The sequence below is a fragment of the Lepidochelys olivacea genome, assembly GCF_965140295.1.
Source record: "Lepidochelys olivacea isolate rLepOli2 genome assembly, chromosome: 11".
NCBI classification, from domain to species: domain Eukaryota; kingdom Metazoa; phylum Chordata; order Testudines; family Cheloniidae; genus Lepidochelys; species Lepidochelys olivacea.
Window position 1 is genome coordinate 61,115,067 of NC_140421.1, and position 15,790 is coordinate 61,130,856.

The following is a 15,790-nucleotide window of genomic DNA, read 5'->3' on the forward strand; positions in this document are numbered from 1 at the left end:
AAAAAATGTTTTTGTATAAATATTTAATATGGATTTAAGTTATCCACAGAGCCGCAAACCAGGTAGGATATTGTATAAAGAACTAGCATGAAATCCTGACCCTCCCCCTCCCCCGCCCCGAAGACTAAGGGAATTTTCTAATTGATATTAGGGCGGCCAAGATTTCACCCCTAGTGTTCCTAGGTACAAATTCTTTATAGATCATAATATTAACATAGGGCAAATCTTAACTGTAAAATTTGTTTGCAGAACCCAACGTAGCATAAGTGGTCCGTTCGCTCCAGGGCTAGAGATCACCGCTAAACTGTTTGTAGTGTCCCATGATGCAAAGTTGCTGTTCAGTGGAGGGCATTGGGACAATAGCATCAGAGTGACATCGCTCACAAAAGGCAAATTAATTGGACAGCATGTCAGACACATGGGTAAGTAAACTATTTTAGTTTTGAATTATGAAATTACATATTTTATACATGGTTTTTGTAACACAAAAATCTGACACTTTGACTATTGCAAGGCTTAGTCTTTTATAAAAGATAATAAAATAGGGTACTTGGGTCACATTGCAATGAGAGAATAAGCTAGTTTTGCCCATTCTTGCCATCACACTCTGTGGTTCAAATAGGACTAATGAAAACCTATTCGATCAAGTGTTTATATAGTAATTCCAATAATAGTCTAGGGTGTATTAAGAACAATCTTTATTTTTTTTAAGTTAAGATAATAATGATTACGTTTAATGTTTGTCCTGCTCCTGGCTAGGGCTTTATTACTACAACTAGGATCTTAGACTCTAATCAGTCTTGAAAATGTATACCACATTCCTGGTGTAGAGTTTGTGTTTGTTTGCAAATGTAACTACATTGCTGGCATGCTGCACAGCATCACATTGCCACCAAATGTCAATTGGTTTTAAAACCAGATAAAATGTTTAGTTGAGATGCAAAGTTAAGGTAACTGTTTTCTTTCCTTTATAGATATTGTGACCTGTTTGGCTATAGATTTCTGTGGAATCCATTTAATTTCAGGTTCCAGAGACACAACATGTATGATATGGCAAATAGTTCAGCAAGTAAGTACACCTGCACAGCTTTAGAAGCAGCCTTTTGAAGGGTTTTGCTTTAGTGCTTTGTTCACCAGTCTAGCCGTCCAGTACATTTACAGACTCATTAGTGTTTCATTAGAGTTGCTGTTCTCTGATTTGTTTGCTCTGTCTGCATGTTTGCAGGGTAAAATGGACTTCTAAAAATTATGATGAGTTCAGTATCTCTCTTAGACTGTTCCATGGTTTTCAAGTACACTTATTAGCGTCTCTGCTCTATGGATTATAGTGGCATTAATAATGTTATCTAGAGCACTTTTATTTGGTTAAGGTTCTTTGCAGACAATATATAACAGCCCTTTGAGGTATGTAAGTAAATATTATTCCTCTTTTTACTGGTGGAGAAACTGAAGTAGAGAAGGTGACCTGTCCAGCATCTCAGGAGTTGGTGTCAGAGGCAGGATTAGAACTTGGGAGCTCCTGATTTCTCATCTTGTGCTCCCAGTACTAGACCACATCTCTCTTCTGGTGTTCTGTTTCCTTAGTGTGAAATGCTGATGTGTAACTGTCACTGGGTGGCTAGTTCTTTAAAGAGAGGTGGATCTCAGCCCCATCTGTCACGCAGCCAACTCTCTTCCCCAGGTGGGGACAATGAAGGTCATGTGACCTCGGTCATATGACTCAATCAGGCCTCTGGGATAGGTAAGGGAGAGGTCTGGGTAATGACAGACCAGGGGGAGATAAGATATGTCTATGTTGCAATTTACCACCCGTGGCTGGCCTGTGTCGGCTGACTGGGCCTCAGGCTACAGGGCTGTTGTATTGCAGTTGTAGGTGTTCCAGCTCAGGCTGGAGCCTGGGATCTTTGACCCTCCCCCCTGGAGGGGTCCCGGAGCCTGCACTCCAGCCCAAGTCCGAACATCTTCACCACTATTAAGCAGCCCTGTAGCCCAAGTCCCGTGAGCCTGAGTCAGCTGACCCAGGCCAGCCATGGGTGTTTCACATTCCAGGGTGCAGTCCACAGTAGTGAGGGACTGTCACCACCTGCCTGCAACCCTGGGTGCCTCACAGTGTTCTGCTGCTATAGCTCCTAAGCTAGGTCTCTCACAAACAGCATGCAGGTCACACCCTGAGTGCCTGTATATAGCTGCAGCCTGCCAGCTACCCACCAGCCACACTCTGACTTCCAGAAGCCTTGGTTACTTCTTGCAGCATTGACCCCAACACGCTCTCTGTCTTGAAATTTCCCCAAAACTGGTGTTCTGCACTGTCCAGCCCTCTCCTTCACAGTTCAGCTATTAGAGGTTCACTGTCCCTGTCACGCAGCGGTGGGCAAACTATGGCCCACGGGCCACATCCGGCCTGGCCCCTGAGCTCCCGGCCGGGGAGGCTAGCCCCCGGCCCCTCCCCCACTGTCCCTCCTCCCCTGCAGCCTCAGCGTGATGCGATGCCAGCGCTCTGGCCTGCCGCTCCTGCTGGGCAGTGCAGTGGTGGTGTGGCTGGCTCTGGCCAGGCGGCAGGGCTTTGCTGCTCTGAGCAGCATGGTAAGGGGACAGGGGGTTGGATAAGGGGCAGGGTGTCCCGGAGGCAGTCAGGGGACAAGGAGCGGTTGGATGGGACGGAGGTTCGGGGAGGGGAGGTGGTCAGGGAACAGGGGGTGTTAGATAGGTGTGGGATTCCCGTGGGGGGCCTGTCTGGGGGCAAGGGTATGGATAGGGGTCGGGGCAGTCAGGGGACAGGGAGAAGGGGGGGTTGGATGGGGGTGGGGTCCTGGGGGTCAGTTAGGGGCGGGAGTGTGGATAGGGGTCGGGGCAGTCAGGGGACAGGGAGAAGGGGGGGTTGGATGGGGGTGGGGTCCTGGGGGTCAGTTAGGGGCGGGAGTGTGGATAGGGGTCGGGGCAGTCAGGGGACAGTGAGTGGGGGGTTGGATAGGCGTGGGAGTCCGGGGGTGCCTATCTCAGGGTAGGGGTGTGGATGGGGTCGGGGCAGTCAGGGGACAGGGAGAAGGGGGGGTTGGATAGGGGATGGGGTCCCAGGGGGTGGTTGGGGGCCGGGTCCCGGGAGGGGGTGATCAGAGGACAAGGAGCGTTGGATGGGTCAGGGGTTCTGAGGGGGGGCGGGAAGTGGGCGGAGGCCAGGCTGTTTGTGCAGTCACAGCCTTCCTTACCCGGCCCTCCATACAGTTTCGCAACCCCGATGTGGCCCTCGGGCCAAAAAGTTTGCCTACCCCTGCTGTAAGGGGTCAATGTACAACACTTTGCTACTTTAATTGGAGTTACCAAAAAATTCACTTTAAACACAACACTGAATTAGGTTTGACTAAAGAATAAAACAAGTTTACTTAAATACAAAGAAATGGATTTTAAGTGAGTACAAGTGTAAGGCATTACAGAAAGAAATGGTTATAAGAGAAATAAAGGTAAAACACTTTCTCGTAACTAAAACTTAACAAACTAGACTTGGTTCAAGGTAGAATTTTTGCCACATGTTCCCAGCAACAGCGCTGACCAAATTCTCAGGTCAGAACCGCTCCCAAAGTCCAAAGGCTGGTTCCTTTGTTGTCTTAGATGAGAGAGAGAGAAAATACCTGGGGCGTTTTTGCTCCTCACTTTTATAGTCCAGTCCCCCTTTGAAGTGGGTTCCTCTGAGCATTAATCTTCAATGCAAAGTTTATTCAAACATAGAGGAAGGCAATGTGGAGTCTGGGTGAAGGTGCCCTGAGGCTCTTTCTTCTCCCCTGTGTATGTTGAAATGCAGGTTTGCCTTGTCCTTGTCTCCTTCTTGCTATCTTAAGGACCTTGTTTATTACTTATATGTAAATTGATGTAAACTCACATTCCTTTGTTTAAGATAGACCTGCTTAAACACTCCTGCCTAATCAGGGCTACGTGGGTTTGAACATGTTACCAAAATCATACAGGGGAAATTCAGAACTTGGTATATAATGTTGCTACATACATTTCACCATGACATTATTGACTAGCGAGTTACTAGTTATCAAATAATACCTCACAAGGCATATTTAGTACAGAGATTATTACAGGGGTGTGTCTGGTGTGAACATGGGGTGCATTTGATCAGTGTCTAACTGAAGTGTAGACATACACACAGAGACTTCAGCAGAGGTCTGCAAAGAGGAGGAAGGCTCTTGTAGGAGAGTCTGAGATACTAAGAACAGAAGGCTCCTGCAGAGGACCCTGAGACAAAAGAGAAAATACGCCAGCTCAGTAGGGCTGGGAGTGGCCAGCCAAAGCAGGGAAGACTTCAGGCAGGAATGCCTGGGAGTGGCTTGATGACCCTGAGACAAAAGAGAAAATACGCCAGCTCAGTAGGACTGGGAGTGGCCAGCCAAAGCAGGGAAGACTTCAGGCAGGAATGCCTGGGAGTGGCTTGATGAAGAGCAGGGAAGGAGCAATATATGCACTTCTAACTTTGTTTTGGACTTTGATAACTTTACTTTGAATGGTCTGTGATGATAAACCAAGGTATCATTGGCCAAGAGAAAAGCTTATGTCAAGTTTATTGAGGAGCCCTGAGGAGAGAGAAACTGAGGCAGAAATGCGCCACCCTGTCTCTGAAGGGGAGCACTGGAGGTGGTAACCCCATTACAGTAACTAAGCAGTTAGCCAGAGGACTAGTAATGTCCAGCCTGGCACTAAACCAGGATCTTAGAAAGCTTTAATATCTGACTTGCGTTTTCACAAACGGAAAGTAGATACGGTTTTTAGTGTGCTAATTTAAGCCCCTAAAATGTGAGTTGGCCTTTACCAATGTTAAACATAGCACAAAATGGCAGGATCTGAATAAAAAAGACCCCCAATGTGATTGTCAAGGTTCCTCCCCCACTCTGAACTCTAGGGTACAGATGTGGGGACCTGCATGAAAAACCTCCTAAGCTTATCTTTACCAGCTTAGGTCAAAACTTCCCCAAGGTAACAAATATTACCCCCGTTATCCTTGGAATGGCCGCTACCACCACCAAACTAATACTGGTTACTGGGGAAGAGCTGTTTGGACGCGTCCTTCCCCCCAAAATACTTCCCAAAACCTTGCACCCCACTTCCTGGACAAGGTTTGGTAAAAAGCCTCACCAATTTGCCTAGGTGACTACAGACCCAGACCCTTGGATCTTAGAACAATGAAAAAGCATTCAGTGTTTTACAAGAAGACTTTTAATAAAAAAATAGAAGTAAATAGAAATAAAGAAATCCCCCCTGTAAAATCAGGATGGTAGATATCTTACAGGGTAATTAGATTCAAAACCATAGAGAACCCCTCTAGGCAAAACCTTAAGTTACAAAAAAGATACACAGACAGAAATAGTTATTCTATTCAGCACAATTCTTTTCTCAGCCATTTAAAGAAATCATAATCTAACACATACCTAGCTAGATTACTTACTAAAAGTTCTAAGACTCCATTCCTGTTCTGTCCCCGGCCAAGACGACTACAGACAGAGACACAAACCCTTTGTTTCTCTCCCTCCTCCCAGCTTTTGAAAGTATCTTGTCTCCTCATTGGTCATTTTGGTCAGGTGCCAGCGAGGTTACCTTTAGCTTCTTAACCCTTTACAGGTGAGAGGAGCTTTCCCCTGGCCAGGAGGGATTTCAAAGGGTTTTACCCTTCCCTTTATATTTATGACACGCCCCCCAAATCTCAGCTAGGGTGAAACACTGGCTGGGATTTCTTCCTGGAGCTCTAGGAAAACAGAGTTAATAAGACACATGCATCTCTAAATATACTACCAAGTACATAAAGACTAACAATATTTTCCACATCTCAAGGACGATTTTAACCAGTTGATTCTGGGAAACTTTCACGGGAGAGTGCATCAGCCACTTTGTTAGAAGCTCCTGAGATGTGTTGGATGTCGAAATCAAAATCTTGGAGAGCTAAACTCCACCGAAGAAGTTTTCTGTTAGTTTCTTTGACGGTGTGAAGCCACTTTAGTGCAGCATGGTCGGTTTGCAGGTGGAAACGCCGTCCCCAAACATATGGGCGTAGCTTTTCCAGAGCGTAGACAATGGCATAACATTCTTTTTCAGTGACTGACCAGTTGCTTTCCCTCTCAGACAGTTTTTTGCTGAGAAACACTACAGGGTGGAATTCTTGATCAGGTCCTTTCTGCATTAAAACTGCTCCCACACCACGCTCGGATGCATCTGTGGTTATTAGGAACGGTTTGTCAAAGTCTGGGGCCCTTAGTACAGGGTCAGACATGAGTGTCGCTTTAAGCTTGTTAAAGGCCTTCTGACACTTTCCGGTCCACTGAACAGCATTTGGCTGTTTCTTTTTGGTTAGGTCTGTCAGTGGGGCAGCGATTTGGCTGTAGTGCGGTACAAATCGTCTGTAATAACCGGCCAAGCCTAAGAAGGATTGAACCTGTTTCTTTGACTTTGGGACAGGCCACTTTTGGATAGCATCCACTTTGGCCTGTAGGGGGCTGATAGTTCCTTGACCCACCTGGTGTCCAAGGTAAGTCACTCTGTTTAGGCCTATTTGACACTTCTTAGCCTTAACAGTTAGTCCTGCCTCCCTTATGCGCTCAAGGACTTTTTGTAGATGTTCCAGGTGGTCTGCCCAGGAATCCGAAAATATGGCCACATCGTCAAGGTAGGCGACTGCATATTCTCCTAATCCCGCTAGGAGACCATCTACAAGTCTTTGGAAAGTGGCGGGTGCATTTCGCAGCCCGAAAGGGAGTACATTAAATTCATACAGCCCGAGATGTGTGATGAAGGCTGACCTTTCCTTGGCAGATTCATCTAGCGGTACCTGCCAGTACCCCTTGGTTAAGTCCAAGGTAGAGATGAACTGGGCCCTTCCCAGTTTCTCTAATAGTTCATCTGTGCGTGGCATGGGATAGTTGTCTGGGCGAGTTACAGCATTTAGCTTACGGTAGTCCACGCAAAAACGTATTTCCCCATCTGGTTTGGGAACTAGAACCACTGGAGATGCCCATGCACTTTCAGAGGGGCGGATTACACCCATCTGTAACATATCCTGGATCTCCCGTTCTATAGCAGTTTTAGCTTGAGGAGACACCCGGTAAGGTTGGACCCTAATTGGGTGAGCATTACCTGTGTCAATGGAGTGGTATGCCCGTTCAGTCAGTCCTGGGGTGGCTGAGAACGTTGGCGCGTAGCTAGTGCACAGCTCCTGGATCTGCTGTCGCTGCATACGCCCAAGGGTCATGGAGAGGTTCACCTCTTCCACACCACCAGCACATTTCCCTTCGTAATAGACACCTTCAGGCCACTCAGCGTCGTCTCCTCCCTGGGCTGTAAACTGACAAACCTTTAATTCTCTGGAATAAAAGGGCTTTAGAGAATTAATATGATACACCTTAGGCTTTCGGTTGGAGGTGGGGAATGCTATGAGATAATTAACAGCTCCCAGGCGCTCCTGGACCACGAATGGCCCTTCCCACGATGCTTCCATTTTATGGGCCTGGAGCGCCTTTAAGACCATGACCTGGTCTCCTACTTTGAAGGAACGCTCTCTGGCATGTTTATCATACCAGGCTTTTTGCTCTTTTTGAGCATCCTGTAAGTTTTCTCTAGCAAGGGCTAAAGAGGTTCGGAGGGTGTTTTGTAGGTTGGTTACAAAGTCCAGAATGTTAGTTCCTGGAGAAGGTGTAAATCCCTCCCATTGCTGCTTCACCAACTGCAATGGCCCCTTAACCTCACGGCCATATACAAGTTCAAATGGAGAAAACCCTAAACTGGGATGTGGTACAGCTCTGTAGGCAAAGAGCAACTGCTGCAATACTAGGTCCCAATCATTGGAGTGCTCATTTACGAATTTACGTATCATGGCCCCCAAAGTTCCATTAAACTTCTCCACCATGCCATTTGTTTGATGATGGTAAGGAGTGGCAACCAAGTGATTTACCCCATGAGCTTCCCAAAGGTTTTTCATAGTTCCTGCCAGGAAATTAGTCCCTGCATCTGTGAGGATGTCGGAGGGCCAACCTACCCTGGCAAAAAATGTCTGCTAGTGCCTGGCACACACTTTTAGCCCTGGTGTTGCTTAGAGCTACTGCTTCCGGCCATCGGGTGGCAAAATCCATGAAAGTCAGTATGTACTGCTTTCCTCTGGGTGTCTTTTTCGGAAAAGGACCCAGAATATCCACAGCTACTCGCTGAAATGGAACTTCAATGATGGGGAGTGGCTGGAGAGGAGCTTTGACCTGGTCTTGGGGTTTTCCCACTCTTTGGCACACCTCACAAGACTGGACATAGGTAGAAACATCCTTGCCCATTCCCTCCCAGTGGAATGACCCCCCCAAACGGTCTTTGGTCCTGTTCACCCCAGCATGGCCACTAGGGTGATCATGGGCTAAGCTCAAGAGCTTGGCCCGGTATTTAGTTGGAACTACCAACTGTCTCTGAGGATGCCAGTCTTCCTGGTGTCCCCCAGAAAGAGTTTCCTTGTATAAAAGTCCTCTTTCTACAACAAACCTGGATCGATTAGAAGAGCTGAGAGGCGGTGGGTTGCTCCGTGCCGCCGTCCAAGCTCTCTGGAGGCTTTCATCTGCTTCCTGTTCGGTCTGGAACTGTTCCCTTGATGCTGGAGACATCAGTTCCTCATTGGATTGGGGACATAGGCTTGGTCCCTCTGGAAGCGATATAGGGGATGGAGCTGTTTCTGTTGACTGTGAACCGCTCTCCGCTGGTGCACTATGTTGGGATTCAGGCTCCGGCTGAGCCTCTTGTGTAGGGTTATCGGCTGCTGCCAGTTCAGGTTCGGTGGGGCCCTCTGGTGTTGAGGTTGCAAGTACTGGATTCAGTGCTGACACGGGGTCTGGTGTTGGTTGTTTGGCTGGTTCCGGTTCTGGGACTGGTTCCGTCTGGGTCTCTGGGACTGGATCCACTACTGCTGTTGCAGACATTGGCCTGGGGTCCAGGTCCATCACCTCTGACTGGGTCCTGATAGAAGTTTCCGGAACAGAGCTAGGCCTCACGGCTTGTTTAGCCTGGTTGCGGGTGACCATTCCCACCCTCTTGGCCTGCTTCACATGATTGGCCAAGTCTTCCCCCAACAGCATGGGGATGGGATAATCATCATAGACTGCAAAAGTCCACATTCCTGACCAGCCCTTGTACTGGGCAGGCAACTTGGCTGTAGGCAAATTGAAAGAGTTGGACTTGAAGGGTTGAATCGTCACTTGGATCTCTGGGTTGATTAAATTGGGGTCCACTAAGGAAGCATGGATAGCTGACACTTGTGCTCCGGTGTCCCTCCACGCGGTGACCTTCTTCCCACCCACACTCACAGTTTCCCTCCGCTCCAAGGGTATCTGGGAGGTATCTGGGCCTGTGGACCTCTGGTGTGATTCCGGTGCAATGAACTGTAACCTGTTGGGGTTCTTGGGGCAGTTGGCCTTTACATGCCCCAGCTCGTTACATTTAAAACATCGTCCAGCTGACGGGTCACTGGGGCGAGGAGGGTTGCTGGAGAACGGGGTGGTGGGACGATAAGGGGTCTGGAGGGTTCTTTGGGAGGTAGGTGGGGCTTTGGGCGGCCCCCGGTAATAGGGTGTGGTCTGGGGTGGTCCCTTCTGGTCTCCGCTCCAACTGCGACCAGTTTTCTTCTTCTCTGCCACCTCCACCCATCTGGCTCCAATCTCTCCTGCCTCAATTACAGTTTTGGGTTTCCCATCTAGGATGTATCTTTCTATTTCCTCAGGAACACCCTCTAAGAATTGTTCCATTTGCATTAGGAAGGGCAAATTTACTGGAGATTCAACACTTGCTCCTGATATCCAGGCATCCCAATGTTTTACAATGTGGTAGGCATGTCGGGTAAATGACATGTCTGGTTTCCACCTTAGGGCTCTGAACCTCCGACGAGACTGCTCGGGTGTTATCCCCATTCTGACTCTCGCCTTGGATTTAAACAGTTCATACTTGTTCATGTGTTCTTTAGGCATTTCAGCTGCCACCTCAGCTAAGGGTCCACTGAGCTGCGGCCTCAGCTCTACCATGTATTGGTCAGTAGAGATGTTGTACCCAAGGCAGGCCCTTTCGAAGTTTTCTAAGAAGGCCTCAGTATCATCACCTGCCTTGTAGGTGGGGAACTTTCTGGGATGGGAAGTGGTACCTGGAGAAGGATTGCTAGGGTTTGTTGGTATATTCTGCTGGGCCTTTATCCTCTCCATCTCCTCCACATGCTTCCTTGCCTCCATTTCCCTCTTGTGGGCAGCCTCCTGTACCTCCTTCTCCAGCCGCATGAGTTCTATCTGTCTTTCATGTTCCCTTTGTTTTTCCTCAGCCTGCAATTTGGCTAATTCCAGCTGTAGTCGAGCTGAGGATTTGGCCATTCTAACCTCTCTGTTTTTAACTAACTTTACACCCGAGGTTTAGAAATAAACAAACAAAACTTGGCTGTAAAATTTTGCTGTGCTGGAATAGAATACCTATTCTCTGATAGTGATTGTCAGCCTACAGAAAAAGACAATTCCCTTGTCTCTGCTCTGGGCCCAAATTAAAGCAAAAACCCTCGAACTACTTGGAAAACTGCTTACCCAGCCCAAAGAAAAAAAAAAAATTCTTTTCAAACCTGTGCTCCTTGTAAAACAAAAAAAAAAAAAAATCAAAATCCTAAAAAAAAACCCTGCCACTTTTGTCTCCAGGCAAATGGGTAGAGCACACACCCCCTATTTACTTTTAGGAAGAAAAGAAAAAAAAAAAAACCTCTGGGTTGGAAGACTGTGAATTTCCCTGCAGGAGTTAAGTACCCTGCCTCTAGGCAAGAAAACCTGCAATTTACAAGATAATCCCCTTTTGTCTCTGCTTGGCCACAAAGCAGAGAGAAACCAAGCTGCTTTCAGTTTCAAAGCTGCCTTCTGGACTTCCTAAAAATTCCTTTTTAAAATCTGTATTTCTAGTTCAAAAAATCTCAACTGGATCTCAAAATGATTTCAGGTTAATCCCACCACTGTGCCACCATGTCAAGGTTCCTCCCCCACTCTGAACTCTAGGGTACAGATGTGGGGACCTGCATGAAAAACCTCCTAAGCTTATCTTTACCAGCTTAGGTCAAAACTTCCCCAAGGTAACAAATATTACCCCCGTTATCCTTGGAATGGCCGCTACCACCACCAAACTAATACTGGTTACTGGGGAAGAGCTGTTTGGACGCGTCCTTCCCCCCAAAATACTTCCCAAAACCTTGCACCCCACTTCCTGGACAAGGTTTGGTAAAAAGCCTCACCAATTTGCCTAGGTGACTACAGACCCAGACCCTTGGATCTTAGAACAATGAAAAAGCATTCAGTGTTTTACAAGAAGACTTTTAATAAAAAAATAGAAGTAAATAGAAATAAAGAAATCCCCCCTGTAAAATCAGGATGGTAGATATCTTACAGGGTAATTAGATTCAAAACCATAGAGAACCCCTCTAGGCAAAACCTTAAGTTACAAAAAAGATACACAGACAGAAATAGTTATTCTATTCAGCACAATTCTTTTCTCAGCCATTTAAAGAAATCATAATCTAACACATACCTAGCTAGATTACTTACTAAAAGTTCTAAGACTCCATTCCTGTTCTGTCCCCGGCCAAGACGACTACAGACAGAGACACAAACCCTTTGTTTCTCTCCCTCCTCCCAGCTTTTGAAAGTATCTTGTCTCCTCATTGGTCATTTTGGTCAGGTGCCAGCGAGGTTACCTTTAGCTTCTTAACCCTTTACAGGTGAGAGGAGCTTTCCCCTGGCCAGGAGGGATTTCAAAGGGTTTTACCCTTCCCTTTATATTTATGACAGTGATGATAGTGGAAAGATAATTTTATCATAAGTTTTCATTGTTTTTTATAAAAGGCAACTTTTTAACTAGTAAAACATCCTGTTACGCTTTTGAAAGCTTGGTCTACATGAAAGCAAGAGAGGAAAGGAGGAAAGGGGACTGCACACACAAACAAATTAATTTAGCAGTAGTGGCTTTTGGCATCATTGTCTTTATGCTGATGTACCAGCAGGCTACCAGTTTTATGAGTTAATAAAACTTAGCCCAGTTCTATGATCCCCCTCGATTATCTAGGTTTACCAGATGTTCTTTGCAGACCTCTGCCCTTCAACATGCAAGCTGCGTTTATTAAGGCTATTAGGGAAAATGGAAGTGTTACAAGCTACAGCTCCTGCTGTGTCTTGTGGACAATATGCCTGATTTTATCGTCTTGTGTCTTGTATCAGAGTCATTTAGGGCTCAATCAAGCTAGCACGCTGTAATGTCAGTGCATTGGTATGTAACCAGATACTCTGACAGGTGTATGCAGTGAACAGGAAATCCTGCCGTCACTTAGCAGGATACCACAGGTTTGACGTGCATTATACAGTGAGAATATTTACAGCTGCTTTCAGAAAGAAAGTAGCTGGCACAAATGGAGCCAACCTCAGAAAGTTGAGGGTAGAACTCTGTCTTGTTGAAGCCATATGACTACAGCTAAGTGAAATTTGGAATTTCCATCTAACAGGAAATTCTGACATTTTAGCAGTTGTTTTTGAGCAAAATTGGGACTAAAAGTTTAAAATTTGAAATTTTTGTCAGTACAGAAATTATGAAAATTTTTGATTTAAGAAATGTCAAGATTTTGACAGTGTTGATTGAAATGAATTCCCATAGTGATGCATTACCTAATAGGAGATAGATGCATGCATTCTTCCATACGGGTCATGATCCTTGGCTGGATTACATCTCCTGTAATGCATGTAATCATGTAACTCCCATGATTCACCATGCAGAGAAATCTGCATTTCATTATGGGAGCTGTAGTCTTCCAGGGACCCCAGCCATTGGAGAGAACTGGAGGCCTAAACTACAACTCCCATTGGACAATGTGCTGATAGAGAAATGCAGTTCAAGGTTTTGTTGAACTGACTCAAAACTAATTGTTTCTGGTCAATTAAGAAAACCAGAATATTCCAATCTAGGTTAAACTGACCTGAAATATTTCATTTAGGGTTTTCTTACGGAAAATTGAAATTTTTGGCAAAATCAAAATTTTCTTGTGGAAAACTTTGGTTTTGCAGAAACTGCATTTTCCATCGGAAAATCATTCCAATGGGAAAGTCTTGACGAGCTCTACTTATTTATTTTACGTGGTCAGACTAAGGCCCTTGCTAAGACTGCTTCTTTTGCCCTATCCCAAACAGATTCAAAGGTGTCCCCAGAAACCAGTTAAGCCACTTTTTGTGTGGGAGAATCCTTGGGTAGTTTAAGGCCCGTGTAATTGACTCCCTCCCTTTTAGTGTTCTGATATATCTTCTTGCTTCTTAGCACTGTCATGTGTGCCTCATCTTTTCAGTGTTTTGGTTGGCATTCGTCTCTCCATACTGTAAGGCAGAAGAGAAATTGTTTTCATACCCATCTCTTTGGGCACTGTGCATGCCGAAACAGACCCCACTTAAAGTGATTTTGAATATAGTTACATGATGTTAAAAGTGAAATGGAAGTACCAAATTGTTTTAGTGTGTTGGAGTTCCATTAATGAAAGCTGTACACTTACAATATTTTTCACAAAACAACTTCCTGTAAGAGATCTATTATATATCTCAAAGCAGAATCAGATTGGCTGTCTCTCTATGTTGCCTCAGGATATGAGACAAAATTGATATAATTTTTATGCAAAATAGTCTTCACTTTCTTTAATTACGTTATGAAGAAGACAGTGAACTCAAAGATCAAAGGAATTTAATTAATCATTTAATTCATCCTTTTGATTTAATAAACTGAGGCACAAAAAGGGAAGCTGACTTAGGTGGCTATAAATGTGAGCAACTATAGAAGTAAAGTGTGATGTTTAGCCTACATCAAGTACATCTACTGCATATGATGTTAAAGATATTCTGTATTCTTCAACTGTGAGAAAATCTATAAATGTGTCATTTTATGTTGATATTAGGGAGGAGTTCCTGTAGGCCTGGCACCTAAACCGTTGCAGATTCTGTATGGACATACTGATGAGGTATCCAGCGTTAGCATCAGCACTGAACTGGACATGGTGGTGTCTGGAGCCAGGGTAAGCGTCTTCATGATTTTCCCCCTTCAAAGGAGTAATATTTATTACTGGAATTAGTGTAGCTGGAAAAAACATTACTGTTTCCTAATTTCCTCTTTTTCCCTTTTGGGTAAGGAGCAAGTCTTGCACCATGTCAACACACACACACTGCATAATTCAGTTACTCATACTGCTCTCACAGAGTAGGCCACAGCTCTTTTGCACAGGTGAATGTCTGAAGTGTGTATAACCATCCGAAGAAATCCAGTTTCCTGCTACAGAACTCGTTTTCTGCCTCAGCAAACACAAACTACTTGTCTTTCAGAGGCTCTCCACAGTTTAGCCACACCCTACCCTCCAACTCTATGAAACTGTTGACCTCTGTTTCCACTCTGCTGCTGATGGCCCACTTTCATCACTAAATAATGCAATTCTACCTCAAGTACCTTTGCATTTTGTCCCATTCCACCCCTCAGGCATGGGAGGAGGCTCCCCATAAAAGATCTGCAAAGCCACACTGTTGTCTTCCTTAAAATTTGCTGTTCCGCCATGATGCCTCCAAAACACTTGATAATGGCTACGCAGGGGTGTCCTGTGACGGCTACTTACTCTATGAAATATGATTTGTTTCACTGCTAACCCCCCCACCCCCGCTTTTGTTTGTTTTTTTCTCCACCTGTTGTCTCCTCATATGCTGAGACTAACTCTTAAGGGGAAAGGACACTGGGGTTTTTTCACGATCTGTGTACTAGCACTGTGGGGCTCCGATACCTGTCTGGTGCCAGTAGTTTCTTCTTCAATAACTACTATTACACCTGAAGATCTTTTAAAATGTTCTGTTCCCTTGCTCCAAATAATTACCTTATGTGAATATTACTGTGAAGAAATAGTATTGTTTTTTGTCTTAACAGGATAGCACTGTGATTATTCATACTATTCGGAAAGGTCAGTACATGAGGACTTTGCGACCACCTTGTGAGAGTTCCCTTCTGCTGACTGTTCCCAACCTGGCTGTATCCTGGGAAGGACACATAGTTGTCCACACCAGTATAGAAGGAAAGACTACTCTCAAGGTACTTCACAAGTTTCAACCCAAGGTCATAGAATGCTGGTGTATGTTTTGCTGTAAACACTAAACATAAATGTACCAGGGTTTTTTTGTTTATGGGGGGTGTTTTTAGCAGTAGAGCTAGTTTCTTAGGAAATTCTGTGTGCAAGCTGCCCCACAGATGCACCAATGTTTCTCAAAAATTGAGAGGAACAACCTGACCTAGAGGGACAACCTTTAGGGTTCATGGTGTAATTCATTCTCACTGCCTATTCAGTGTAGGGGTGCCTCTTTTGATGAAGGCTTGTGTAATTGCACTAAGAATTGGAAAGAAGCATGTAGCTAATGTTAACAGTCTGTGTTTGTTAACTTTCAGGACATGCTGCAAGGCCCAGCTTTGCTCCTTGCCCTGTCGGATTTGGGAGGGTGGGTGAGGCTGGGAAGGGGGACTCTGGTTTGTTTGGTGGGCTTATTAATTTTTTGTTATATTCATGTTGCTGCTGGGATAGTGCTATCTGTGGATGAATGCGAGAGGCTGTTAAGTATGAATGTATTTTTAAGTTTGTCAAGCACGGCCGTAGATTAGAATGTAGTGCAGTAAAAATATAAATAAATACAAGTTGAACCTCTCTAGTCCGGCACCCTCGGGACTTGACCAGTGCCGAACCAGAGAATTTGCCAAACCACGGGAGGTCAACGCA

General features: G+C 45.4%; 1 protein-coding gene across 1 annotated transcript in view; it reads left to right on the forward strand.

Annotated features, from left to right (window-relative positions):
• NBEAL1 (neurobeachin like 1) overlaps positions 1 to 15,790 on the forward strand; it is a 139,298-nt gene that overhangs the window by 111,080 nt on the left and 12,428 nt on the right. Inside the window, exons 49-52 of the mRNA XM_084643634.1 lie at positions 250 to 422; positions 975 to 1,069; positions 13,946 to 14,062; positions 14,953 to 15,114. Coding sequence (XP_084499760.1) covers positions 250 to 422; positions 975 to 1,069; positions 13,946 to 14,062; positions 14,953 to 15,114 — 547 coding nt within the window. The remainder of the gene's footprint in view (positions 1 to 249; positions 423 to 974; positions 1,070 to 13,945; positions 14,063 to 14,952; positions 15,115 to 15,790) is intronic.